The following is a 26949-nucleotide window of genomic DNA, read 5'->3' as shown; positions in this document are numbered from 1 at the left end:
TTAAAGGACACCAAATATGGAAAGGTATTTCTTGTTCATAAATTGGAAGAATTAATTTGTTAAAATTATCATATTACCTAAAGTGATCTACACATTCAGTGCAATGACCATGAAAATGCCAAAGACTTTCTTCACTGAAATAGATTTTAAAAAATTCTAAAATTCATATGGAACCCAAAATGATCCAGAATAGTCAAAGCAATACTCAGAAAAACTCAGAAAAAGAAAAAAAAAAAAAAAACTAGTACAAATAAAGAAGCAAAACAACACACAAAACTGGATGCATCATGATACCTGAGTTCAAAACATACTAAAAAGCTCACCAAGGTATAGTGACAAAAACCGTGTGATTCCAGCATAAAAACAGACACATAGAATTGTAGTCAGCTTTTTCGTTGCTGTGACTAATCTGACCAGAACAATTTTAAAGGAGGAAAAGTTTATTAGGGGCTCACAATTTCAGAGGTCACATTCTGTAGACAGCAGACTCCATTCCTCAGGGCTGAGATGAGGCAGGATATCATGGCAGAAGAGTGGAGCAGAGGGAAACAGCTTATGTGGTGATCAGGGAGCATAGAGAGAGAATCCACTCTCCAGATACAAAATATATACCCCTTAACCATGCCCCAATGAACCACTTCCTCTAGACACACTCCACCTGTCTCCAGTTACCACTCACTTAATACCATCAGGGATCAATTTACTGATTAGATTAAGGCTGCAACCCAATCATTTCTCCTCCAAACCTTCTTGTATTGTCCACATGTGAGCTTCTGGGGGGCACATCACAACCAAACCATAACACATAGTCCAATAAAACAAAATAAGGTGTCCATAAATTAACCCATGTACATAAAGCTGAGTTTTTGACAGAAGTGCAAGGAGGATACAGTGGGGAAAGGATACTCTCATCAATAAGTGGTGCTAGCAAAATTGGATACATATGCAAAATAATGAATCTCAGTCCCTTTTTACTATGCACAAAAATCAACTCAAAATTGCCGGCATAATATGAAATTACTAAAAGAAGCCATAGGGGAAACACTTCAAGTCATTGTATGAGCAGTGAAGATCCCAAACTCACAAGCAACAAAAGAAAACATTGACAAGTGGAACTACATCAAACTAAGAAACATCTATGCAGCAGAGAAAATAATCAACAGGGCGAACAGATGACCTACAAAATGGGAGAAAGTAGTTGCATACTATTCATCTGATAAGGGATTAATATCCCATATATACAAGAAACTTCAAAGCCAAAAAACAATAACAAACCAATTAAAATGTGGGCTAAATATGTATGCTACCAGAGATCATTATGTTAAGTGAAATAAGTCAGACAAAGAATGACATACCCTAAGTGTTCTCACACATTTGTATTCATTAAATGGTCACTTTCATATAATGAAGGGGAATATTGACCACTAAAGAGTGGGAAGGGCAGGGAATAGCTAGGTAGAAAGGAGATCAACAAGGGAATAAAATAGAGAGGAGGAATTTGTTCTGGACTTCAGTAATGTAGTAGGGAACTGCTGATCAAAACAGTGTATCATACACTTCAAAGTGAGTATTAAATTTCCAACACATAAGGTTGATGGAGAAGATAGAAATTCTTATTACCCTGATTCAACATTTACCCATCACATACATGCATTTAATTACCATAATATGCCTCGATAAAGATATCAAATACGATATTTCAATAATAAAATATAAAACATGACAGTGATTGGCACACAGTAAGAAATCAAGGAAAGGAGTGCTGGTATTGGCTGAAGATCAAGACCAGGTAATTTTTTCAAATTTCATCAGTCTTAGACAGATGTTGTTCTATACCTATCCTAAACCTTTTCTATCATGAAATAGTGCCACCAACATTAGGCAATTGTACTCTGTAGTTTCAGAGGTCAGAGAAATGTGTTTGCCCTTCTTTTTTTTTAAGGTGGACAAATAATTTTATTTTGTGCATGCAAATACATGTCAAATACTGCAAACTTTTGCATCAAATTTCTCTCAAACACTGAAATCATGATGCTCTATTTTGTGAACAGCCAAAGCTAATTATCTCTTCACTTCAGTGCTACAGCAAAACACACAGAATTCACTCTTTGCTATTCACTATCATCACAACCCTCATTGTTCCATCTCTGTCCTCCCCCCATATACAGGCCTTATAAATCCTAGCCTTCCCCCATTTAATCCTATTCCTATAGCACAAAGGGAAATATTACAATTTGGAAATTCAAATTGAAATAAGTGGAATAGAATTTATTCCCATATATATTCCCCATTTCATTGTACAGAATTATTTTAAATTATAGTTTTAAATAGAAGCTGAGTATATGCCTTAAAAATGAGCATTAAATCCATCTTAGAGATGGTGTCTGCTTTTTACATGATGGGTGTACACCATCTTTAATTTCATTTACATTTCAATTGAACAATAGATTTGCAAAGAAAATGTCTAATACAGACGTAAATATATTCACACTAGAGCTTCACAATCGGTTGTACAATTGACAAACAGACCTCTTTTCCCAAACTTTCCGGCTAAGCAAATTTATAAAGTGTAATCAATGCAACAAGAAAAACATTTCTCTTTCACTTCCAGGGAAAAGAATATGCAATAAACACTATAAATGCAGACAGCAGTTGCTGCAAGATAACCACGATACTCCCAAGTGGCTGTACAGTGGATATGTGCAGTACAAATAAAAGCCACATGTGTTGTATCACAACTACAGTATAATTGTTTGCCCAGCTAAGAGAATGCATGCACTTCCATGCCTTGGGTTATAAAATGAGGCCTAATTCTTGACAGGTTGATGGAATATGTGCAAATGACCTTGGCTTTTGGCAGTACTAAGTGCAGCCAGTGTCTGTTTTCCACTGGTTTGGGGATATTTTTAAAATTTTATGTTAAAAACAAAACAAAACAAAAGAAAAGAAAAAAACCCAAACACCACACACACACACACACACACACACATACACTCACACTGCTAGTTTCGGACTTGGGGGAATAACTGCTCTTGGAGTAAACATATGTCTCATCTCAAATGTGGGGTGTTCTAATCTGTGGTCTCGACTCCTTATATTCCCTTGCCAGCAAAGGGATACAAAGAAACTGCTAGTATAAAGGAGTTACTAGCAAACTTATTTATCCAGAAAATGGAATACTCCATGAGCATGTTCATTTGTGTTCTGCTTGCAGAAGGGGTCCTTATGTAGGAGTTACAGTAAGTGATTCCATCAACATTCTTCATTCACTAAAACACAAAGGAAGTTCTTCCAGGAAACTAATACACAGTTGCAATCCAACTTTTCCCTTTAATGATCAGTTACCAATACTGGTGACAGCCTGCTCAGAAAATGACTCAAAGAAGCTAGGGAAGAAATATTCAGATTCAAAATTTAAATCACTTACTGAATCTGTTACAATTCCACCCCTGCTAAGAAGACAACATGGGCTTTAACATCCAAATGCAAAAGCAAGGTAGATGGTTTTTAGAATATTTTTTTCAAACATTTAAATGATCCAATTTAAAATTCCTATGAACTGCTGTGCATTTTTATAATTTTCTCAAGGCAGTAGGTAAAATTGGAATGTAATTTATATACTTAACACCGATTTGAAATCTTGGTGACAATTTCAGTTTTAGTATGTGAGGTTTCATTTTCTATTCTCTTATTAAAGGCCAACAGAGGGGGAAAATCAGTGTCACTGGTCTAATGAACTACCTTCTCTTGAAAATTACAATGTACAACTTTACATATGACACTGGCTCATCACATGGCATTGAAAGTAAGTCACTGCAGCAAAGGCAAGGGAATCTGATTTGTTTGGGTACCAACTGGGAAGAAATACATATATAACTTTCTCAGAATTCATAAAATGAAATGAGACCACAAAAAAAAAAAAAATTACTGATACTACATCCATGGCATCTAAATGAGGCACATGGATTTTGGAATGAGACTTAAAAATTCAAAAAGGAAAATCACAAAAAAGAAAGAAACCACCAATTTCCTGATTTCCAGACCTCAGACTGCTTTTTCCTGAATGGCAACAGTTTAGTTACCAGCATTACAAATTTCCTCTCCTGTTGCGCTGTAGTCTTTGATTCCAAATACGGATACATTACAACATGTTGGTAAAAGGGTCAAATGACCCTGGTCCTCAATGTTAAAGTCACATTCTAGGTCTGATTGTACTATTTTCCTCTATGACATCAGTAGATACCATTTTGAAGAAAGATCAGATGCGCTGTTTTCTTCTAAAGTGGTAGAGAACCAATGGCTTTACTCACATTAAAATCCACCATGACAGGCAAAAGGTGGCCACCATACAGAAAGATGCAATGCAGAATAATCACAACACAGAAACAATTCCTATGTTGTTAGTGAGAGAGTAACATTTTAAGAATAGGGAGTTATGTTTTATGGGATCACCTGCTGCAAGACAAGCATTATTTTAATATAAATGTTCTGAGACATACCAGTAAGGTGGCAGGTATATACATACACTGATGCAAATGTAATTTACTGGACAAGTAGGCAAACACCTAAGCAGTTTATCCCAACACCCTCCAGCAGAGCACAACCAAGTTTTTAAATTTCAATTTTAAAATTAAAAAGATAAGGTTAAATACACAAGATCAATTTATGTAGTATATATTCACCCTCAGAACGTGCTGAAGATGTTTTGTGTAGTTCTGTTGCACAGAGGGTTCTTTCCCTGAGGGCACATAAGGAGCTCTTGAACTGTTAATAGGTCTCTATTTTGTAACAAAATAGCAATTTTAAAATCTTAAAAAAAAATACATTACCTTCAACATGGAAGATCTCACTATTAAATATCCATGAAATAGACAGACTGGTTTGCATATCCTTTTTGGAATTACAAACAGCAAATAAAGTACATTGGGAGCATTTAAAATGTAATAAGCACATATTTATAGAAAGGTTCTGATATAAATTATATAACAATCATGTTCCTGTAATATCCTAGGCTAATTTATAATGTCAGAAATAAGTTAATGTAACATGGTTTAAAACTCTTGTTCCTATTCATTTCAGATTACAGAGTGAAATAAATAAAATGTCTTTGTAGGGATGGGGAGCACTGGCCATGGCAAAAAGGTACAGTACTAAAGAAAGGAAATTAAGTCAAGGCTACTGTGCTGTTATGCTACAAACATCTTCATACATTTGAGTATTAAATAAATGTGTAAGATCTTCCATACTGACACCAGAATATCAAAACTACCCCTTTGTTTCTCAGGTATATTTACAACTTATCAGTCACTTTATGAGCATGTTCATTAAGACAGGTATCAAACACCAGTATTTACTCATTCTGATCAAGAAATTTCAGGGAAATGTCAACCCTCCCGCTCCTGGAAATGTGCACAAAACTTTTATCAAAATCTTATCTGATACAATGCTGTGGTTTTGTAAAATAACTAAATAGCTCAGACGACCAATAACATGATCCTGTTTAAGCATCTTGCTAGCAGGAAAAGCCCTTACATACAGTACACCTGGTGAAAGATCAGCTTGGCTTAAAATATTCCAGTACAATTTTCAGAGTAAACAACTTCACAGAAGTTAATTAAAAAAATAATAATAATAAAAGTCAAACTAATCTTAAAGAAATGGAGGAAAAACAAAAAGACAAACTATAGGCAAGATCACCAGGAAGGAATGCCCAGCTTTTGTTTTCAAATGTTGACTGAAATTTAGGTTTCAATAAAATACCTCCCACAAATCTGAGGCACGGCTGGTTGAACATACTGCATACTTTCAGATGCCAAGTCAAAACAATTTCAGTCACATTATGGCAGGGCAGATATTATTCATGTTTTTAAGTATGAGTAAATGTTAGCCATTGTTCTACTATTACATGGTTCATAGTCTTATCAACCTAACAGAAAACAAGGAAAATTGAAACCCCAACATAAAGTAACAATAACCAATATTTAACCAAGATAATGCAATGAACATCCAAATTAATTATTTTAAATTAAACCCAGCAATACCATCTTGTTAGTCAGTGCAAACACTACATACAGGGTTTTCTCAAGAAAGCTGAAAGCACCTGATTCTTTTGCCAAGTCATCAGATTCAATAATGTACAGGCTTAAATCTGCATTTTAAAAAACTGCCATTACATTAGTGCATAATTTATCAAAATTGTAAAAATGATTCTGCATAACTTAGGAGAATTTAATATCTAGTACATCAGCTGAAAGACTTAGGCACTTGGTTATATTTTTAATTAATTACTTCAACAAGTAGCCTGTGTGTAAATATTAATAAAGCAGAAACTATTCTTGAAAAATGGAAAATCAAAAAAAAATTAAATGCTACAGATAAAAGCACTGCACCACACTCCTACATATAATGCAGTAAAGAAAGCTAGTATATAACCCTGTAAAATTCTATGGTAAGAACGTCTAACTCCACTCTTCAAAATTAAAAAAAGGGGAAAAAAAAAAAAGGAAAAAAAAATTCATGCAAAGTCCCATGAAAAAGATAAATAAAGCAGCTGGAATGAGATGGAAATTTCTCTCAGTGAAACATAAAATAGAAATAAATAAGTTAATTAAGTCTACTTTCACTAGATGTATCATTGTAGGATCCTGCTAGTTTAATAACTGAGTTGTTAATTTTCTATAGAAGCCATTTAAAATAGGAAATGGCTCAGTTACTGCACCGAATTGCTACAAACTCATAATAAGCTGCTTGAAGCTTAAGTTAAATGTTGTCCAAATTCCAATCACTTCTGGAAAGTGAACATATTACCCTAGTAAAGTAAATTTTCTTTTTTTTTTTTTTCATAATGCTAATAATGCAAGAGGGCTTGAAGTATCAAAGAGTCCACAGGAAATGGATGCCCCCAGTAATATCTTTTTTTAAAAAAAAATATACATTACATAATATATATATATATATATATATATATAAAGCCAGTGTAAATGCTTCCATGGTGTGGTCACAAATTTGAAAGATGAACCTCCTTTCAGCTGTTAACCATCTTCCCATTTGCAACAGGTTTTAAAAAGTCATTTTTATCTTCGGACATAACATGAGTTTTCAGAATGAGGTTGCCAACACTGACAGATGTGGTGATGGGGAGGCAACTTGCATTGCTAATAGACACTGGAAGTGGCTGGTTAAAGCAAGAAGTTACCGGCAGAATTGTTTTTTGCTCCTCCAGAATCACATGATCTTCACCTAAACTCTGTCTCTTCTGCTTTAGTGGCTCCTTCTGGTGCTGTTGGACTGGATGCCCATTTTCCACTGTAGTTCCATTCAGCAACTGATCATTTTGAGAACTGATACCAAGTTGCATGTCCAGGATTTCTTCAATTTGTTCACTTTGTCCATCAGGTTCATCAGTATCAAGTGCTGAAAGCTCTAACTCAATATCTCTATCAAGCTTAGTATCTGCTGCATCTTCAGTATAATCACTCTCTCCATTTCTCAGTTCAATCTCCTTGCTTAGAAGATTTAAGGTAAGGTGACGGCCTTCATCCAGGGAATTCCATTTCTGTTGCATGGCTAGAGCATTAGCCTCCCTCTGAAGAAGTAATGAGTTACTCTTGGCCTGCTGAAGTTCAATGCTCAAAAGGTCTCCAGTACTGGAATGCTTTCTATGACCAGATAAATCAGTAACAATGAATCTATCCCGTTCAATATAGTGTGCTGATGATGTGGCCTCATTGCCATATGAACTCCACCTTGAATCCACGGCATTGACATAAGGGACATAATCTGACACACTTAATGGGCTTAGTTGCACTTCCTTGGGAAGCAGTAGCCTGGACAGGATCTGTAGTATGGTAACCTGTGCGGGAAGATCGGGAAATTGCACCCCATTTTGAGATAATAGGTCCAACACTAAAGGGAATTATTGGATCTTCTTCTTTTGTCCTTCTCTGAGTTTCAAATAAATGCACTCTTCTCTTAACATCTCCACTGTCCAGGTCCATTAACACAGCATTTGAATTAGCAATTACATCTTTCAGCTCTGAATCGATGGCATTTATACAGGAGCCTATGGTACCACAAGACCAGGGAGAATAATGGGAAAGATGATCTTCAAATTTTGTACCACTCACAGGCTCAGGGAAATCGGTGCGGAAGTCTGCACTGAATAGAGGAGAAGGTGGTGTTGGTGACTGTGTTGCCACAGGAAGAGTTGAAGACACAGGTGCTTTCTGAGTGTGGTACTGTGCCCACTGATCTGGCTTTCTTCGTATCTGCTCCTCACAACTGGTCTTCAAATGACCACAAGGTTCCCTTGGTAAAGGCACCGTTGTCCTTGGCTCACTTGGTGGCTGACAAGCCACTGAATAATATCCATCTAATGAGTTATATCTTTCCCGCAAAGATGTCTGATAGACAGATGAGTGCATCACATCCATTGGAGGTAAAGAATTGCTTCTAATAATGTCATCTCGTTGGTACATGGGTGGACGCCAGATGCACCTACTGTTGTACACAGGAGCATACATTCCAGAAGGTACTGGAGGAACTGGTCCATACTGCTGCGGAGGAGGAGGTTGGTAAGGAGAAGAATTCATTCGATCTCGAGGGGAAAATGTACTGTAATGATCGGCATATGGCATGGAAGCAGGTGGGAGGGAGGACTCTGGAACATTATTGGGTCTCACAAAGCGAGGAACACAGGGAGCCACACCAGCTGGTACCATTGGCGGTGGTGGGTAGTATCCTGTTTGTGGGTACTGTGGGACTTCAAAGGGTATCTGAGTCCTTGGATCTTGAAAATACTGAATGTTTTCAGAATGCTGAGGGTATACTGGTACCCTAGTGAGAAATGGGCTGGATTTTGGAGGCACAGAATTCAGTTCTGCTCCAACATTAGAGGGCCCAGCTGAGGTAGCAGTTATGTTACTTACAGGAGTCTTGGGTGGAGAACCAATTTTATTTTTAGTTACAGACTCTGCAGAGGGCCCAGCAACATTCTGACCATTAGTGCCAACCTTCCCCACTTTCTTCACAGACTCCAGAGCTCTTAAAGTACTGTCAGTACTACGTGGGATTAGCTGGGAAACACTGTTTTCTGCATTTGATATTCCATTTGTACTTGGAACAATTTTCCCGGTTGTTTCAGTACTTCCTATGACAGAAATGACATTTCCGGCTGTGGTTGTGACAGTGTTGTTTACACCAACTTTATTTAGAAGAGGAAACATTCTTACAGTCGCATTGATCTTTTTGTTCCTTAATCGATACTTTTCAAGCTCTTCCTGAGAATGGGCAAACGTACAATTTGTTCCTCATGGACACCCCCCTTGCTGTCGCAAATCTCGGCACATGCTAGTCTTGTATTTGCTGTTCGGCTGAGGTTGAGGTGTCTCATGGCCTTTTCTGCTGTAATTTTGTATGAAGTCCACAAGGCCATGAACCACTGTTTTAACAGCTACCATTGCATTTTCTAGCTGCTCCCAAGTAGGTGAAACAGCATCTGGATTAGGGTCTATGTTCGCAAGAAGCTCTAAATGAGGCCTCAGTCTATTCAAGTTAGCTGGGTCGCTCGTTCGTTGCAAAACAATTGTCAATTCCTGGACACTCTTTGCAAATGATTCTGGGGACTGCAGCTTGTCAATGATAGATTGCATGTGTGGTTTATGAGCCAAGTCACCATATAAAAGTGAGGACCACTGCTCAGGTGAAATACGGAGTCCTGCTTCCATAGCAATATGAACAATTTGGGCATCATGTTCTCTGCGTAGTGCCTCATAACTACGGAATTCCTCCTTTAGCTGCATCAGGGAAGAATCTTCATCTCTTTTAGTAACCTTAAAACAAGAAGCTCGATACAGTAGTTGCACAACATGACCAATACTTGTTTTTGATGCCTGAGGAAATCTTGGTTCTAGTCTTTGCACAACAAAAAGTACCAGAACTTTCCTTGAGAGAGCAGAACCATCTTCTAATGCCAGCAACACTAGCTTCAAGGCCTCTTCTTGCATAGCTGGCCCTAGGAACTGGCATCCTCGAGCCCTGACAGTGGCCCACAAATTGGCAGACAATTGCTGAGGATTCTGGTGCTGTAATATCAGTTCTGTTACAGTTCTTTCTCCAAGTGAACGGGCTGCTCGCATGACTCTGACACGACCTTCTTTGCATTGGACGGCTCAGTGCACTCTGGTTCAAACTAGCTACACATTTTCCTCCACTTAGTGGTTTTAAGTAGAGTGCCAAATCCTCAACACATTTCTTTGCAACCTCATAGTGTTTATTCTCACCTAGATTACTTAACTTTATTGACTGATGATCTGGTACCTGGGCTCCAACTAATTGGAGAAGTGCGAAGTTGACAGGAAGTACATCAATGTCTGTGTTGATGGCAGTTTGGTCAAAAGGACAAGCTTTTCGGTGAAGTTTATTCAAGCAGGTCTTGCAAACAGTGTGTGAACAACCTAAACTGATGGGTTTGTGCACATTCTCATCAAATTCATTATAGCAGATTGGACAGGACAGAAATTCTGTCCATTCAGCTGCCTGCACAGGCATTGTGGAAGCTGGATGCTCGGGTTAGCAGTCTAGCAGATCATTATTTTGCTGTGTAGTGTTTTGTAAGCTGAGGGGGCCCGGGCGGGGTCGCTAAGGGCCGCTCCCGGGAGCCCCGCGACGGCCGCGGCTCGGCGACAGAGGCGCCTCCTCTCGCCAGGGCAGAGCTCGGCGGCGGTTTCACGGCCTCAAACTCCATCGGGAGCTACAGGGACAGCCCCGTTGGTGGCGGCGAAGGCCACTGCGGGGCCTCCTCCTCCTCCTCCCTCCGCCTCCTCCTCCTCCTCCCTCCGCCTCCTCCTCCTCCTCCCTCCGCCTCCTCCTCCTCCTCCCTCCGCCTCCTCCTCCTCCTTCTCCTCCTCCTCCTCCTCACCCGTGTTTGCCCTTCTTACACGACATACATGAATACAACTAAATTCATTCCAGAGATTAATTATGTTATTTGATTGACAAAGATAGCAATTTATTCATTTAATGTGCTAGAATATTGTGCTCTCTAAGTAATGAGCAATAGCAGGCAGAATATTTTTTTCTCTTCTAACACGGTTTTAATGCCTGTTGAATAAATCCTTGTGTTTCAATAATATGTGGGAAATGTTAATGAAACATGAATGGGGCTGACAAAATTGCTGGCTTACCATGCAACATATAACTGTATATATAATTGCTCCCTGCATCAAAATTCATCAGAATTCATCATTCTGTTCCTTTCCAACTCAACCTTCTAAGATACTGCTGACCAAAATCATTTTCAGGTTAGTTTTTGGAAGGAGAATAATATTTTTCATTGTGTGTATGGACTTACCATAAAAGTAAAATGCAATTAAATCAGATGGAGCTACCAATTTATTGCCACATTAATGTTACATGCAGCAGAATTGATAGGAGACTGGAATTAGCAAACAAAATTTTACTTATAGTTGGGAGACAGGAATTTTCTTTCCATGAACCCATATTAAAACTTTTTAAGTATTTTATGTAACCATCAGCTATTAATTTTAGCAGAGGATTTCTCTTAAAGATGACTGCACAGCAAAAACAAATGAGAAAGCAGATTACATATGTCTTATTTGAGCTTTCTCCATTGAACAATGCTACCACATCAAACATGCACACCTAACATGTACTAATTTTAATTTCAAGCATTTTTATTATCCATTGAGTTATATACACAGAAAGCTAAGGAAGTAACTTCTTCAATATCATTTTATACTTGCAAAATTGTTCAGTATCTTGCAAATAACACAGTGACTCTATATGTTTACTCTTCATTTCACAAATTCTAAAGCCTTATGCTCCAAGGCTGAGTTATGATTACTATCATCCCAAGAAGAAGGAATGTAACCCTAGAATAAAGAGGTTACTATTCAGTTAACTAAGCTGACTGCTTTTAGGGAGATGACAGAGTTTTTTAAAACCAAGATTTTATGTTAATAGTTGAAATACTAAATTTAAAATCTAGTTAATTCCACAAAATCCCAGCCATATTAGGTTATGAAGTTTCTACCTGCTAGAAATGAAAAGACAAGACTCCTGAAAAAACTTGGAGTGTAATGAAGGCTCTCTCCCTCGATGCAAAGTTAGTGATTTGAAGGAAAGAGAAAGAGAGAATTACTAGCATACATGTACTGTCCTTCCTCTTGACTGGTAGGCAAGGTCTGAGATCTTTGTAGAGCAAATCATTTGAAACCATAAGAGAAACCCTGCAAATGACTCCTTCTCAATGAAGCGATGGGTCATGGCCTACTGATCTAGGTGTGAAATGCATGCATAAGTAAGACTGGCTTATCCTCACCTACCTGTGGGATGTCCAGCACCAGAGGTTTTTTGGTCTTTGTTAAGTGTGTCTAAAGAGTTTCATCCTCTGGTTCCCAAAATTTGGGTGTTTGTAGCTTAACAAGCACAATAAATTGCTTAGACTATGTACTTCAGCAGTGGTTTCTTTTCTGCCACCTCTTCTGTCATCTTTGAGAAAGGTTCCTAGATTTGTCATTATGCAGCAGAGAACAGTAAACATCCAGAAAATGCCAAATACAGGGTAGAGCCCCTTGTCCCCAGAACATCAAAATATCTTAAGTTGCTGGATATGGCCCATATATGCAGACTAAAAAGGGATGAGGGAAGAACTCAGAGATTAGTGATATTTTTAAATATACCATGGTATCCACAAGAGCCTATTTATGCAATTTGTGTCAATAGTAAAACTTCCAATAACTATTTAAACAGAAATGAGAGTCTTTAAAATAACAGGGAATGAGATGCTTTCATTTAGAAAACATAACTTTCTCATCTATTTGGTGGGATGAAGGAAGATTCATAAGAAGGTAAGGATAACAGTAAAAACAGGTAAGTGAAGGCGATAGGTTTAAATAATCTAAAAGAAATACATAAAGTGAGTATAGTTATTTTGAAAGACCCCAGAGATATCCTAAGTCATAAGTGTTTCCACAAATCAAGATAATTCAATTTAGGGAGGGATAAAATGATAAAAGAAATTACAGTGCCATTCCTATGACATAAATTTGTTAATGTATATTGTAAGATCATCGTTTTCATATTAAATATGAGGGGAATGAATCTCAGAGATCAAACAACTTTATTAGAAGCACCTAATAGAAACTGTTAAAAGCCTGAGACCACATACAACACTTTCAACAGTACAAAGCTTAAGAATTTCTCTGTACTCTGTGTTTTTAGTGTCTATACCAACAAAAACCAAATATACATAGAGGATATCTATATATCAAAATAAAGTGGTTTGTAAATGGTTCAGTTTATCTGGGTTAATGTAAGTGAAAATAGTTACCAGACTCATACATTGTGTAAATTTACAGAAGAATTCTTGTTAAAGATATAACTTTTTAATATTCAATAAAATGATGGGAAAGAAAAATTATCATAGAAAATATTTAGAGGGGAGGATAAATCTACTCCAGAGCAGTAAAAAAAAAAAAAAATCTCTCAATTTGGAATTTCCATGCTAGTCTGTTATGATTTTTGTAACATGACATTTACATACTATCATATTTCACTTAGATTTCATAACAAAGCTTAAATATCCAGAAAATACACATTGTCATTTATTTTTATCTCCTTCATTCAGTAACATTGACTATTTACTTTTATGATTGCCCTGGCCTCTTCAAAACAATGTTATACCAAACTGATATATCATCAGCCAGTTAGTAACCTACACCAGATGTTGTTGACAGGTAGAAGTGAATTCTTCTTTGGAAAGCTTGTAATTTAATACTACACAGAGGGAAATTGTTAATCTCACAAATACTCTCCACATATTTTAATAGAATTACAATTTAACATCATAATTATATACTTCACTAAAAGTGAGTAAAAGAAATCAATTCCATAGACACAAAGACAAACACCTGGTTTAACTGGCATATTTTTAAAAAGATCAAGTTAATTATAATTTTAAAATACTGAATTCTATCAATAACAACTGTTCAGGATTACTGAATTCCCACCGATTGAAGTATTTTTATTTTTCCCTAAAAAACTTATGTATATATTTATAAACATGTATTTCATATATATGCATATATATGTACATATATGAAGAATTTATAGGTTACATGCATTTGGTTTTACACTTTCACCACAAAATGAGACTTTAATAAAAAAGAAGTAGAAGATTCAAAAGTCTGGGACCAGATGGATTCTCAGCCAAGTTCTACAAGACCTTCAAATAAGAACTCATTCCAATAGTACTCAAAGTATTCCATGAAAGAGAAGAGGAGGGAACTCTTCCAAACTCATTCTATGAAGCTAATATCACCGATACCAAAACCAGACAAAGACACATCCAGGAAAGAAAATTTCCGACCAATATCCTTACTGAACATAGAAGCAAAAATTCTTAACAAAATTTTAGCAAATTGCATACAAAAACATATTAAAATGATAGTGAACCATGATCAGGTGGGTTTTATCCGAGGGATAGAAGGTATGTTCAACATCCGGAAATCAATAATGTAATTCACCATATCAACAGACTTAAAGTTCAGAAGCACATGATTATTACGATAGATGCAGAAAAAGCATTTGATAAAATATAGCACCCCTTCATGCTCAAAACACTAGAAAAAATAGGGATAGTAGGAACATGACTCAACATTGTAAAGACTATCTATGCTAAGCCCATAGGCAATATCATTCTAAATGGTGAAAAACTGAAAGAATTCCTCCTAAAAACTGAAACAAGGTATGTATACCCTCTGTCACCACTTCTATTCAACATCATCCTTGAAACTCTAGCCAGAGCAATTAGACAGACCAAAGAAATTAAAGGGATATGAATAGGAAAAGAAGACCTCAAACTCTCCCTATTTGCTGATGACATGATTATATAATTAGAGGAGCTAGAAAATTCCACCAGAAAACTTCTAGAACTCATAAATGAATTCAGTAAAGTAGCAGGATATAAAATCAATGCTCATAAATCTACTGCATTTTTATTCATAATTGATTAATCCTCTAAAAGAGAATTTAGGAAAACTACCCAATTCACAATAGCCTCAAAAAATATAAAATACTTGGGAATCAATCTAACAAAAGAGGTGAAAGACCTCTGCAATGAAAACTACAGACCACTAAAGAAAGAAATTAAAGAAAACCTTAGAAGGTGGAAAGATCTCCCACATTCTTGGATAGGCAAAATTAATATTGTGAAAATGGTCATACTATCAAAAGTGCTATGCAAATTCAATGAAATTCCAATTAAAATCTCAATGATGTACCTCGTAGAAGCAAAGCAAGTAATCATGAAATTCAAAATGAATTCAAAATGAATCCTTAGCAGGAAGAGTGAAGCAGGGGGCTATCAATAAAACCAGAATTTCAACTATTCTACAGAGCAACAATAACAAAAAAGGCATGGTATTGGCACCAAAATACACAGGTAGATCAATGGTACAGAATAGAGAACACAGACACAAACCCACATAAGTACAGTTGTCTCATACTAGAAAAAGCTACCCAAAATGTACAATGGAGAAAAGATAGCCTTTTCAACAAATGGTGCTGGGAAAACTGGAAATCCATATGCAACAAAATGAAACTAAACCCCTATCTCTCACCCTGCACAAAACTCAACTCAAAATGGATCAAGAGCCTTGAAATCAGACGAGATACCCTGCACCTTGTAGAAGAAAAAGGAGGTCCAAATCTTCATCATGTTGACGTATGACCAGACTTTCTTAACATGACTACCAAAGCACAAGAAATAAAAGCAGGAGTCAATAATTGGGATAGATTCAAACTGAAAAGTTTTTTTCTCAGCAAAGAAAACTATCAGCAAGGTGAAGAGAGAGCCTACAGAATGGGAGAAAATCTTTGCCACACACACTTCAGAAAGAGCACTAATATCCAGAATCTATAAAAAACTAAAACAAAACAAAACAAAACAAAACAAAACAAAAAACTTTACAACAAGAATACAAATAACCCAATCAATAAATGGGCTATGGAAATGAGCAGACATTTCACAGAAGAAGATCTACAAGCAATCAACAGATACATGAAAAAATGTTCAACATCTCTAGTATTAAGAGAAATTCAAATTTAAACTATCCTAAGACTTCCTCTCACCCCAATTAGAATGTCAATTATCAAGAATACAAGAAATAATAGGTGTTGGTGAAGATGTGGGTAAAAAGGTACACTCATACATTGCTTGTGGGGTTGCAAATTAGTGCAGCCACTCTGGAAAGCAGTATGGAGATTCCTTACTACGCTTGGAATTTAACCACCATTTGACCCAGCTATTGCACTCCTTCATCTATACCCAAGGGTTTTAAAATCAGCATACTACAGTGATGTAGTCACATCAATGTTCAAAAGTTGCTCAATTCACATTGGCTAGATTATGGAACCAACCTAGTTGCCCTTCAATTGATGAATGGATAAAGAAACTGTGGTATACATACACAATGGAATATTACTCAGCCATAAAGAAAAATAAAATATGGCATTTGCAGGTAAATGGATGCAGCTGGAGAATATTATGCTAAGTGAGATGAGCAATTCCAAAACCACAAAGACCGAATGATCTCTCTGATAAGCAGATGATGATACATAATATGGGGTGGGTGCGAAGCAAGAATGGAGGAAAGATGACTATAGGGAGGAAAAAGAGGGGTGGGAGGGTTGGGGGAAAGGAAAATAACAGAATGAGTCAAACATCATTACCCTATGTACATATATGATTATACAAATGGTGCGACTGTAATTCATGTACAACCAGAGAAAAGACGGTTATACCCCATTTCTGTAAAATGAATCAAAATAAATAAATTATAAAAAAAAAAAGAAATAGAAGATTCAGTTGAATGATTAATCAAGCAGGGTGCCAGGAGATTTTTGTTACTTATGGGCGGAATAGGACACCTCCTTCTAAAATAATCTTACTATCATCAAATTGTAATTTGAACCAAAAAATAAATAAATAAATAAATAAAAAATGAAATTGTGAATTTGGAAAACATATGCAAGTTCTGAAAACAGAAGACTTTCTAACCTTAAACAATTGAATTACTTTTTCCAGCCATCAGCTTCACCATAGATAAAGTTTTAGAAGGTTAAAATACCTTATTAATATAAGAAAAATATAGATAACCCATAAAATGCTTCAAGATTTTCAATTTAAATTACATAGATACATAGATCAGTTTCCAAAAACATTTATGATTCATCAGAGACACAATTAGCCCACATGTATTTACATTCAACTAGTTTTTTGTTTGGTTTTTGTCACCCCCACACACTAAATTTAGGGTCTATTAGAACAGGGGAATTGGTTATTTATTTTCTCATTTTTCTTGCCTTGCACAGAATGACTTATAAACTACTTATTGATTGAAATATATGATTCAGAATTTCCTGGATTATTCTAGAGTAACTAAAGCTTTGTCATTTAACATGAACAAAAAGGGAATAAAGTTTTGTTCACATTGCAGATCCTAGTGGGTCAGCAAAGGACCCACTACCCATAGAAGCAATGTGGGTTGAATTATGTTCCCTTAAATTCTTATATTAGAGTACTAACCCTCAATATGTCAGAGTGTGATTGTATTTGGAGAAACAGTCTTTAAATAATTAAGGCAAAATAGGTTCATATACCTAGACCCTACAGCAATACAATTTGTGTTCTTATAAGGGCACAGACAGATCCAGGGGAAGGCCATGTGGAGACACAGGGAGCAGGGTCATCTCCAAGCCAAGAAGACAGGTGTCAGAAGAAACAACTGTACCAAAAACTTCCAAAACTGTGAGAAAATAAATATTTTTTGTTACAACTACCCAGTCTTTGGTAACTTACGACACATCTAACAAACTTATATGAACAGTCACTTCAACACATAAGCTAAAGGAGCATCCACCTCCCAAAGCAGACAAGAAAATATGGAGAACTTCACCCTGATTCTTAAATATTCTGTTCAAAGTGGTATAATCATCACCTTTTCCATTAAATCATGCAAAGTTTATGGCCATAATCAGCTTTCAAATGGGCATCTCTTCAGTATTCCCAGAAAAAAGACATTTTTGTAAGACTCTACCTTAATAAGGTTACATGTGGGAGAGGGTGTTAGTTTGGATAAGTTCAATAAAACACAGCTTAAGTTATTCCTTTCTCCTTTTTTATGAATTATGTGCTTTGGAAAAGTACTTTATCCACCTGTCCCCAAATCATAGCTTTGATTAATATCTGTGCTTCTATTTACAATATTCTCAATACATGGAGAGTTTCCTGAAAATAATATTACAAATTAATAACCAACATGATCTGTTTTTGTACCACAAATCTTTATACAGGTTCAATATCACTAATCTAAAATTTCTTGATTTGCTAACTTAAAGCCACAAGTTTCACACCTATCTTCATATGATGGATCACAGTCAAACTACAGATGCATTGAAAGTATTGTATAAAATTACCATCAGACTATACGTATGAAGTATATATGAAAGATGATTAGGTATTTAGACTTGGGTGCCATCCCCAGGACATCTCATTCTGTATATTCCTCATATTCCAAATTCCAAAATACAAAACAATACCAGTTTCAAGCATTAAGGATAGTGGAGAGTCAACCTATAAAACATACAAAGTAAAGTGAAATTATAAGCATGTTTATCCATTCTTATGAATCATCTATATAATAGCAGATTGGAAATAATACAAATACTAAACTGAAAGGAATTAATTATAGAACATATACTTGAAACCATCCAAAATAACTTAGAGATTCCACATAAGGCATTAAGAAGGCTTAAGTTTTGAAAAAATACATAAAGAAGTTATTTATGAACAAATCCACATAAAAATAGCATAAAAAGTTTGTATAAAAGAATATGGAGGCCGGCCGCCTCGGGCACGCCGGGCGGGGGCCGCGGCGCTGGGGTCCTGCCGCGCTCGCCCAGGCCACTCGCGCTCCCGCGCCGCGCCCGGCCGGCTTCATGTGAAGCGCTGGCCCTCCGCCCCCTCCTTCCCCTTCCTTCCCTCCCTCCCTCCCTGTCCCCTCCTCCTCCGGCGCCCGCTCCCGCTCCCCGGGCCCCCAGCCCGGTTGGGCGCTGACAGCAGGGGCGGGGGTCCTTGCTGCCGCCGCCGTGTCTCGCGCAGGCTCTGGCTGGGGCAGCGGAGCCCCCGGTGCGGCCATGAACCGGCGGCCCCTGGCGGCGTCGGCGGAGGCGGAGGAGGAACTGGAGTGGCAAGTAGCAAGTCGCCGGAGGAAGGCCTGGGCCAAGTGCTGCAGCTCCTGGCAGGCGTCGGAGACGGAGGATCTGTCCACAGAAGCAACGACGCAGGACGAGGACGAGGACGACGAGGAGGACCTCCCCGGCGCGAAGCTGCCTGCACCCACGGGGAGAGGAAACGTACCCAACGAGAAGATCGCGATATGGCTCAAGGACTGCCGTACACCTTTGGGAGCCTCACTGGATGAGCAAAGCACCGGAACACTGAAGGGTGTGCTTGTGAGAAATGGAGGAAGTTTTGAAGATGATTTATCATTGGGAGCTGAAGCCAACCACCTCTATGAAAGTGATGCTCAAATTGAAAACGGCAATAATATCTTGGCGAAAGAGAGAAGGCTCCAGTTTCATCAGAAAGGGAGAAGTATGAATTCTACTGGGTCTGGGAAAAGCAGTGGGACAGTCTCAAGTGTTTCAGAATTATTGGAACTTTATGAGGAAGATCCTGAAGAAATTCTTTATAATCTTGGATTTGGACGAGATGAACCAGATATTGCTTCTAAAATTCCTTCCAGATTTTTTAATTCTTCATCATTTGCCAGAGGGATAGATATTAAAGTATTTTTGAGTGCTCAAATGCAACGGATGGAAGTAGAGAACCCAAATTATGCTTTAACAAGCCGCTTTCGTCAAATTGAAGTGCTTACTACTGTGGCCAATGCATTTTCTTCTTTATATTCCCAAGTCTCTGGGACTCCCCTTCAGAGAATTGGAAGTATGTCCTCAGTGACCTCTAACAAGGAGACAGACTCGCCTCCACCTTTAACTCGAAGTAACACTGCAAATCGATTAATGAAAACACTATCAAAACTGAATTTATGTGTTGATAAAACAGAGAAAGGAGAAGGTAGCAGTCCTTCCCCAGCAATTGAAAAAGGAAAGATTCCAAATGTTTCAGTGATTGAAGAAAGTGGCAATAAAAGTGATCAAAAATCTCAAAAAGTTGTAAAGAAGAAAGACTCGTCATCTATGTTAGCTACGGTTAAAGAAGAAGCCTCAGGTGTTTCTACAGTGGTTTTGGAGAATGCTGACACTGACAGAGTTTCTGATGAAGCAAATAGTAATTTTAACCAAAAAACTGAAAGTGAACAGAGTAAAGAGACTCAAAGTCATGAGAGTAAATTGCCTGAGGAGTCTGTTGTAGAACCTAATTCAGGTGGTGGTTTCAACATTTCCAGCCAGAGTGAGTTGGAAACCAGCAGTGAACTGAAAAATGTCCCCGAATCTGTACTCGAAAAAGAACCTTGTGCACCACTGACGATCCCATCCATAAGAAATATAATGACACAGCAAAAGGACTCCTTTGAAATGGAAGAGGTTCAGAGTACAGAGGGAGAAGCTCCTCATGTTCCAGCCACTTACCAGCTAGGTCTCGCCAAGTCCAAAAGAGATCATCTGCTACGTACTGCAAGTCAGCATTCTGATAGCAGTGGTTTTGCAGAAGATTCCACAGACGGCCTCTCCCTTAATCATCTTCAGGTTCATGAGTCCCTGCAAGCCATGGGGAGTAGTGCTGATAGTTGTGACAGTGAAACAACAGTCACATCATTTGGTGAAGACCTTGTTACACCAACAGTGCAAGACCAACCTTATTTCAATGAGTCAGAGGAGGAGTCTGTCACCACTCTTCAGAAAGGAAGAGCCAAGGCAGCAACAATTGCTGAATGTGGGACTCTTGAGAATACAGGAAGTAAGCAGTCCACCTGTAGTCCAGAGGATCATGTTACTGAAAGTACCAAAACAGAAGAAACAGAAGAGGACTTGTCTCCTGCACAGATAGTAGAGCTGCCCAGGGAAACAAGTGGTGAAAGTGATGTGGATAAAAGCAGTGAATGTGAATTTGCCCAGTACACCACACACCATATTCTGAAATCATTGGCTTCCATTGAAGCTAAATGCAGTGATACGAGCTCTGAAAATACAACAGGGCCTCCTTCTTCTGTGGACAGAGTTAATACAGCTTTGCAAAGAGCTCGAATGAAGGTTTGTACTCTGTCTAATCAAAGAGTGGGGCGTAGCTTGATAAAATCAAAAGATCTTTTAAAACAAAGGTACTTGCTTGCAAAAGCTGGCTATCCTCTAAGAAGGTCTCAGTCTTTACCAACAACTTTATTGAGCCCAGTAAGAGTTGTGTCCTCTGTCAATGTCCAGTTGTCTCCAGGGAAAGAGACCAGATGCAGCCCACCTTCCTTCACCTATAAGTACACACCTGAAGAGGAACAGGAAGTAGAAAAAGGGATGACTGAGCATGACAGTCAGTCTTTGGTTAAATCCACCATTTTCATCTCTCCATCATCTGTGAAGAAAGAAGAAGCCACCCAGAGTGAGGTGACACTGTTGGAAGAATGCCATCATGGAAGGACTCCTGCCTGTTCACAGTTCACTCCAGCACAGATTTCTCAGTCCACCTGCTCCCTTCACTCTGTCCACTCTGAGTGGCAGGAAAGGCCCTTGTGTGAGCACATGAGAACTCTGAGCACACACAGTGTTCCCAACATCTCAGGTGCCACCTGCAGTGCCTTTACCTCCCCTTTTGGGTGTCCTTACTCACATAGACACACTGCCTACCCTTATCGAGCGTGCTCTGTGAATCCTCCCTCTGCCATAGAAATGCAGTTACGAAGAGTGTTGCATGATATTAGAAACTCACTGCAGAATCTTTCACAGTATCCTATGATGAGAGGACCTGATTTTGCTGCTGCTCCATTTAGTACTCAGAAATCATCTGTTCTACCTCTTTATGAAAATACTTTTCAGGAGCTTCAAGTAATGAGGCAGAGCCTGAATTTGTTTAGAACACAAATGATGGATTTAGAGTTGGCAATGCTGCGTCAGCAAACCATGGTTTATCACCACATGACTGAGGAGGAAAGATATGAAGTTGATCAGCTGCAGAGTTTGAGAAATTCAGTCCAAATGTAACTTCAGGACCTGGAGCTACAGCTGGAGAACCGCTTGCTGGGCCTGGATGAACAGCTTCAGGCTGTGCAGGGAATGTGTGGCAGTAGAAGCGCTGATAACTTGTCATGTCCTTCTCCGCTGAATGTAATGGAACCAGTCACTGAACTGATGCAAGAACAGTCATACTTGAAGTCTGAATTGGGCCTGGGACTTGGAGAAATGGGATATGAGCTCCCTCCTGGAGAAAGCTCAGAATCAGTTTTCTCCCACGCAACATCAGAGTCATCTTCTGTGTGTTCTGGTCCCTCTCATGCTAACAGAAGAACTGGAGTGCCTTCCGGTGACTCAGGGGGAAAATCCAAAACCCATTTTGTGGCAAGAAAGAAAGTATTCCGAGCATCAGTGGCCCTAACACCAACTGCTCCTTCTAGAACAGGCTCTGTGCAGACGCCTCCAGAGCTGGAGAGTTCTGAGGAAGTTGGAGCAGCTGAAGAAGCCTCACGGGTTGTAGGGCCTAACTCTGAAGTGGAAGAAGGGCCTGGAAAACTACCCCTGATGCCAGCTGCTGAGGAAATGCATAGAAATGTGGAGCAGGATGAGTTGCAGCAAGTCATACGGGAGATTAAAGAGTCAATTGTTGGGGAAATCAGAAGGGAAATTGTAAGTGGACTTTTGGCAGCAGTATCTTCAAGTAAAGCATCTAATCCTAAATAAGATAGTCATTAAGTGGAATTTTTAGGTTGGCATGGATCCTGTTAATTGTGACTATTGGAGTTATCAATGATATACACTGGGGGAGGTGTTGTCTGTACTTCAGAAGATACTGTCTGCTGAGCTGGGCTACTTATACAGTGTACAATGTGTATTTCCCCTGTGCATATCTTTCATAAAAACATACATAGAAACTAGGCACTTTGCTGATTATTTCTTTTCTAATCTTTCAAAACTGTAGCAATTGGAAAAGCCTAATATTTATTTGTATGTCAATATTTTTCCAATTGATTCCCTATGTAGAATTAATTATAAAACTTGAAGACTTCCAGACATAACCAATTTATAAATAACATTTTTCTTCAGACTAGCTTCTTACAACACTGACCTCTATGAGGTATTTACTGTGCAATAACTGATTCATTTTTTGAGAACTTGAAGCAACCAATGATTTTCCCTCCACTGCTGTTAATTAGTTTCACTTCCAAGAAGACAAACTGTTCTGTTGTAAAAATTGCTCTTAATTCTTGAGGAGGCTACTAATAGCAGTAGGTTAGAATTACATGAGGTTACCTACAACTACTCAATGTTCTTACACTGTAAGCCTCATTGCTTTACCCCAAACAAATGTAATTTTATTACAGCTTACATAGTATTTTTCTTTTGGAAATGTGCCTTATGTTAAACACTATGTACTTTTTGCATTGTCCAGACTTCTTCTTATAAGGAGATGTTTCTTCTGTCTTTTAGACTACATAGTAGAGTATTGTCAAAATAATGGGGCCTCTGACTTGAATGGATAGAAATGAATAAGCTTGCTTTTTGTTTTTTTTCCAAAATGGAAGTAATTTAGATTTGTTCTCATATGTAAATGATTTTAATTCAGTTTTAACCTGTCAAAACTCTTTGTTTTTATTAAAGAAAAAGGAAAATGGTTTCCTATTTGGTTTTATATGTGTTAAATAAATGTGAAAAGTAACAACCAAAAAAAAAAAAAAAAAAAGAATATGGAAAATAAGTATACCCAAATATTGTCACTTGTTATAGTCAATTAGTAAAAGCACAGCATTTTATCATTCTTACTTTTAAATATTTTCACAAATTTTAAATGAACCTATATCACTGTAATATTCAGAAACATTCCATTACATATAAAATTTAAGATAAGCATTTTTATACTTATTCTAGAAATTGGTTTGCATTTTGTAAGTAATTAATTAACAATTAAATTATCAGTATATTTTCTTCAGAATTAGTATACTCACTAATGATGTTCCTTGAATAGATAGAATCTTGCACTAATATTTTTTGAAAAAAGAAATGTACTCTAAGGGAATTGACAGTGACATATCTTGGATGGGTGCTGGTGGCTGTCCTTCTTAGTACTTCCCAGTTTCTATGATCACCACTCTTAGTATATTAGCCACAACACTAAGTCACTGAAATATTGTGTTGTCCATCGTTCCTTGAGTGTTCTCTATTCTCTTTTCAAGTGCTTTTCTTGCAGCTATTTACTGTGATGTATGAGTTAGGAAACAGAGGGTACACTCAAGAGAAGAATCCTAGGATGTTTTAATTTTCAGGACATTTCTAAAGATGTAGAAAAGAGATGAAGAAAGAAAGAATGATCAAGCACAACAGTGACCACAGATACTTATTATCAATCTTACAGACAAAAAGTTGGGTGAAGGAATTTCAATGAAATGCTATAAATAATTGTATGCAAAAAAATTGGATATCTTGAATTGAATGAACAAATTCCTAGGAAGACAAAAACTATTAAAACTAACTCAAGAAAAAATAGGAAATGTGATTTGTCCTATAAATATAAGTATTTGGAGTAAAAATTTCCCCAAAGAAAAATTCAGAACCAGATAACCTCTCAAATGAATTCTAGCAAACATCCACCAAAGAATAAAATCAATTCTTCACAATCTTTTCCAAACTCTTGTTCCCAATGAATGTTCCCAATTCATCTGTATGGCCAGTTTCATCCTGTAACTTAAACTAGGCAAACGTATCACTAGTAAAGAAAACTATAGACTAATAACCTGTATGAACAGAAATCTTTAACCAAATATTTGTAAAATTAATCCAACAGTGTCTGAAAATGTTAATTCGTAGTGACCAATGTGATTTATTTTAGTAAAGCAAGATAGGTTCAACATATGGAAATCAACACAAAAGAGTAGATCAGTAAAATGAAGGACGAAAAGCACTTAATCATTCCATTAGAAGCTAAAACAAAATTGGAAAGATTCATTTATTCTTCATTAAAAAAATTACTCAATATGTTATAAATAGAGGCCACTTTCTCAACCTGAGGAAAGACATATTTAATTGTCAAAAACAGGATGTTTTCCCTTAATATCAAAAACAAGACAAAGTGTCCATTCTTGCCATTTGTATTTGATATTATAATGGAGGTTCTGGTTAGAGTAATTGAGCAAAAAAAAAAAAAAATAATAATAATAAAAAATTCACATTGAAAAGCAGAAGGAAACTATCTCAGTTTGCAAATGTCATGATACAGAATTAGATAATCAAAAGAAATATATGCACAACTATTAAATGAACTAAGCAATTTCAGCAAAGTTGTACATATAACAACCTTGCTGTTGCTCTATATTTATCTTCAGCAAGATATAAGATCAATATAAAATATTTTTTCTCTACAATGAACAATTCAAAATTGAAATTAAGAAAATAATTCTATGTGTAATAACCTCAAAAAGAATAAAATATTTAACCTAAGAAGAATAAAACTTTTGCACTGAGAACTATAAAACATCATTAAAAAAATTAAAAATCTAAATATATGGACAATATTCAATATAGTCTTATTTTAAGTAACATATTATTTATATATTCTGATAAACCTATTCACTCCTATGGAAATCATAGTTTCTTTTTTTTTTTTTTTGCAGAAATGTTCTAGATGATTTTAAAATTCACATAGATAAACGGGATTCAGAAAATAGCCCAAATAATCTTGAAATGAACAAAGTTAGAGTACTTTCACTTCTCGATTTCAAAACTTACTACAAAGTTGAATCCATCAAAAGTGTATTAGTGACAAAAGGGTAGTTGTATAGACCAATGGAACAAAATTGGAAGTCCTGAAATAAGTCCATACATTTTAGGTCAGTTGATTTCCAACAAGGTTTCCAACACAATTAAATGAGAAAGGAATAGTCTTTTTCAATAAATCATGGTAGGTTATTTTAGTCAATTTTTTTGCTCTTGTGACTAAAAGACCTGACAAGAACAATTTTAGGGGAGGGAAAGTTTATTAGAGGGTTCATGGTTTCAGAGGTCTCAGTCCATAGAAGGCCAGCTCCATTCCTTGGGGCTTGAGATAAGGCAGAACATTGATACCGCCTTTTAATGGTGACAAGTTCTGCTCCTTCTAATGTTGAAGTTTGAACACTAGAGAGGCATGCCAAGGCAAGCATATTAAGCAGGTTTTATTTAAAGGTAATAACACAGACGTCTCCTGGGAGGAAGAAGGGGGCATGGCTGATGTTCTAAAGTCCCAAGAAGTGAGCGCACCGTACATCTTTTATAGGTTAAAGTCTCTTTTGTTCTCCAGTTCTCTCCCCCCTTATCTCGCCTTCCTGCCTACATGACTAGGCCTGGTTTTGCATTAAGTGAGAAGCCATGGGCAGGGGGAGGGCCAAAGTGATTTAGGCAGGTAAGGCCCAGGGGGCATTAATTAGCAGCTCCATGCTTACAGTCCTTGATAAAGGCAGGTAAATTTGGTAATCAATGAGCTCCCGAGATCCTTGACATACCATTCTTCGAGGGGGGCAGTCTCCAACTTCCAGAGGCAGATGGCTTCATGGCTTCATTTCCTTGATTTGACCCTATCCCCTATTTCTACACTAACTACCTGTCCTTAATTCTGGCTTCAACATATGGCAGAAGAGTGCAGCAGAGGGAAATGACTCACATTAAGAGCCGAAAGCACAGAGAGACTCCACTCACCAGATTCAAAATATATAACCCAAAGACAAAGAAGGA

General features: G+C 37.4%; 2 protein-coding genes across 2 annotated transcripts; one reads left to right on the top strand and one right to left on the bottom strand.

The window, feature by feature from the left end:
- Positions 1-2899: 2899 nt before the first annotated feature.
- LOC306659357 (roquin-2-like) lies at positions 2900-10686 on the bottom strand. Its single transcript, XM_079136805.1, is given in 4 exon segments — positions 2900-7789; positions 7791-9308; positions 9312-10155; positions 10157-10686. Coding segments are annotated over 4 exon segments (3519 nt in total). The 5' UTR covers positions 10549-10686; the 3' UTR covers positions 2900-7024.
- An 8374-nt stretch (positions 10687-19060) lies between these two features.
- LOC306658811 (protein ITPRID2-like) lies at positions 19061-23151 on the top strand. Its single transcript, XM_079136111.1, has one exon. The coding sequence runs from the start codon at positions 19219-19221 to the stop codon at positions 22234-22236; it is 3018 nt and encodes a 1005-aa protein (XP_078992237.1). The 5' UTR covers positions 19061-19218; the 3' UTR covers positions 22237-23151.
- Positions 23152-26949: the final 3798 nt, after the last annotated feature.

Source organism: Sciurus vulgaris (assembly GCF_902686455.1).
Source record: "Sciurus vulgaris genome assembly, chromosome: 4".
NCBI lineage: Eukaryota > Metazoa > Chordata > Mammalia > Rodentia > Sciuridae > Sciurus > Sciurus vulgaris.
This window is presented reverse-complemented; position numbering and strand designations above follow the sequence as displayed.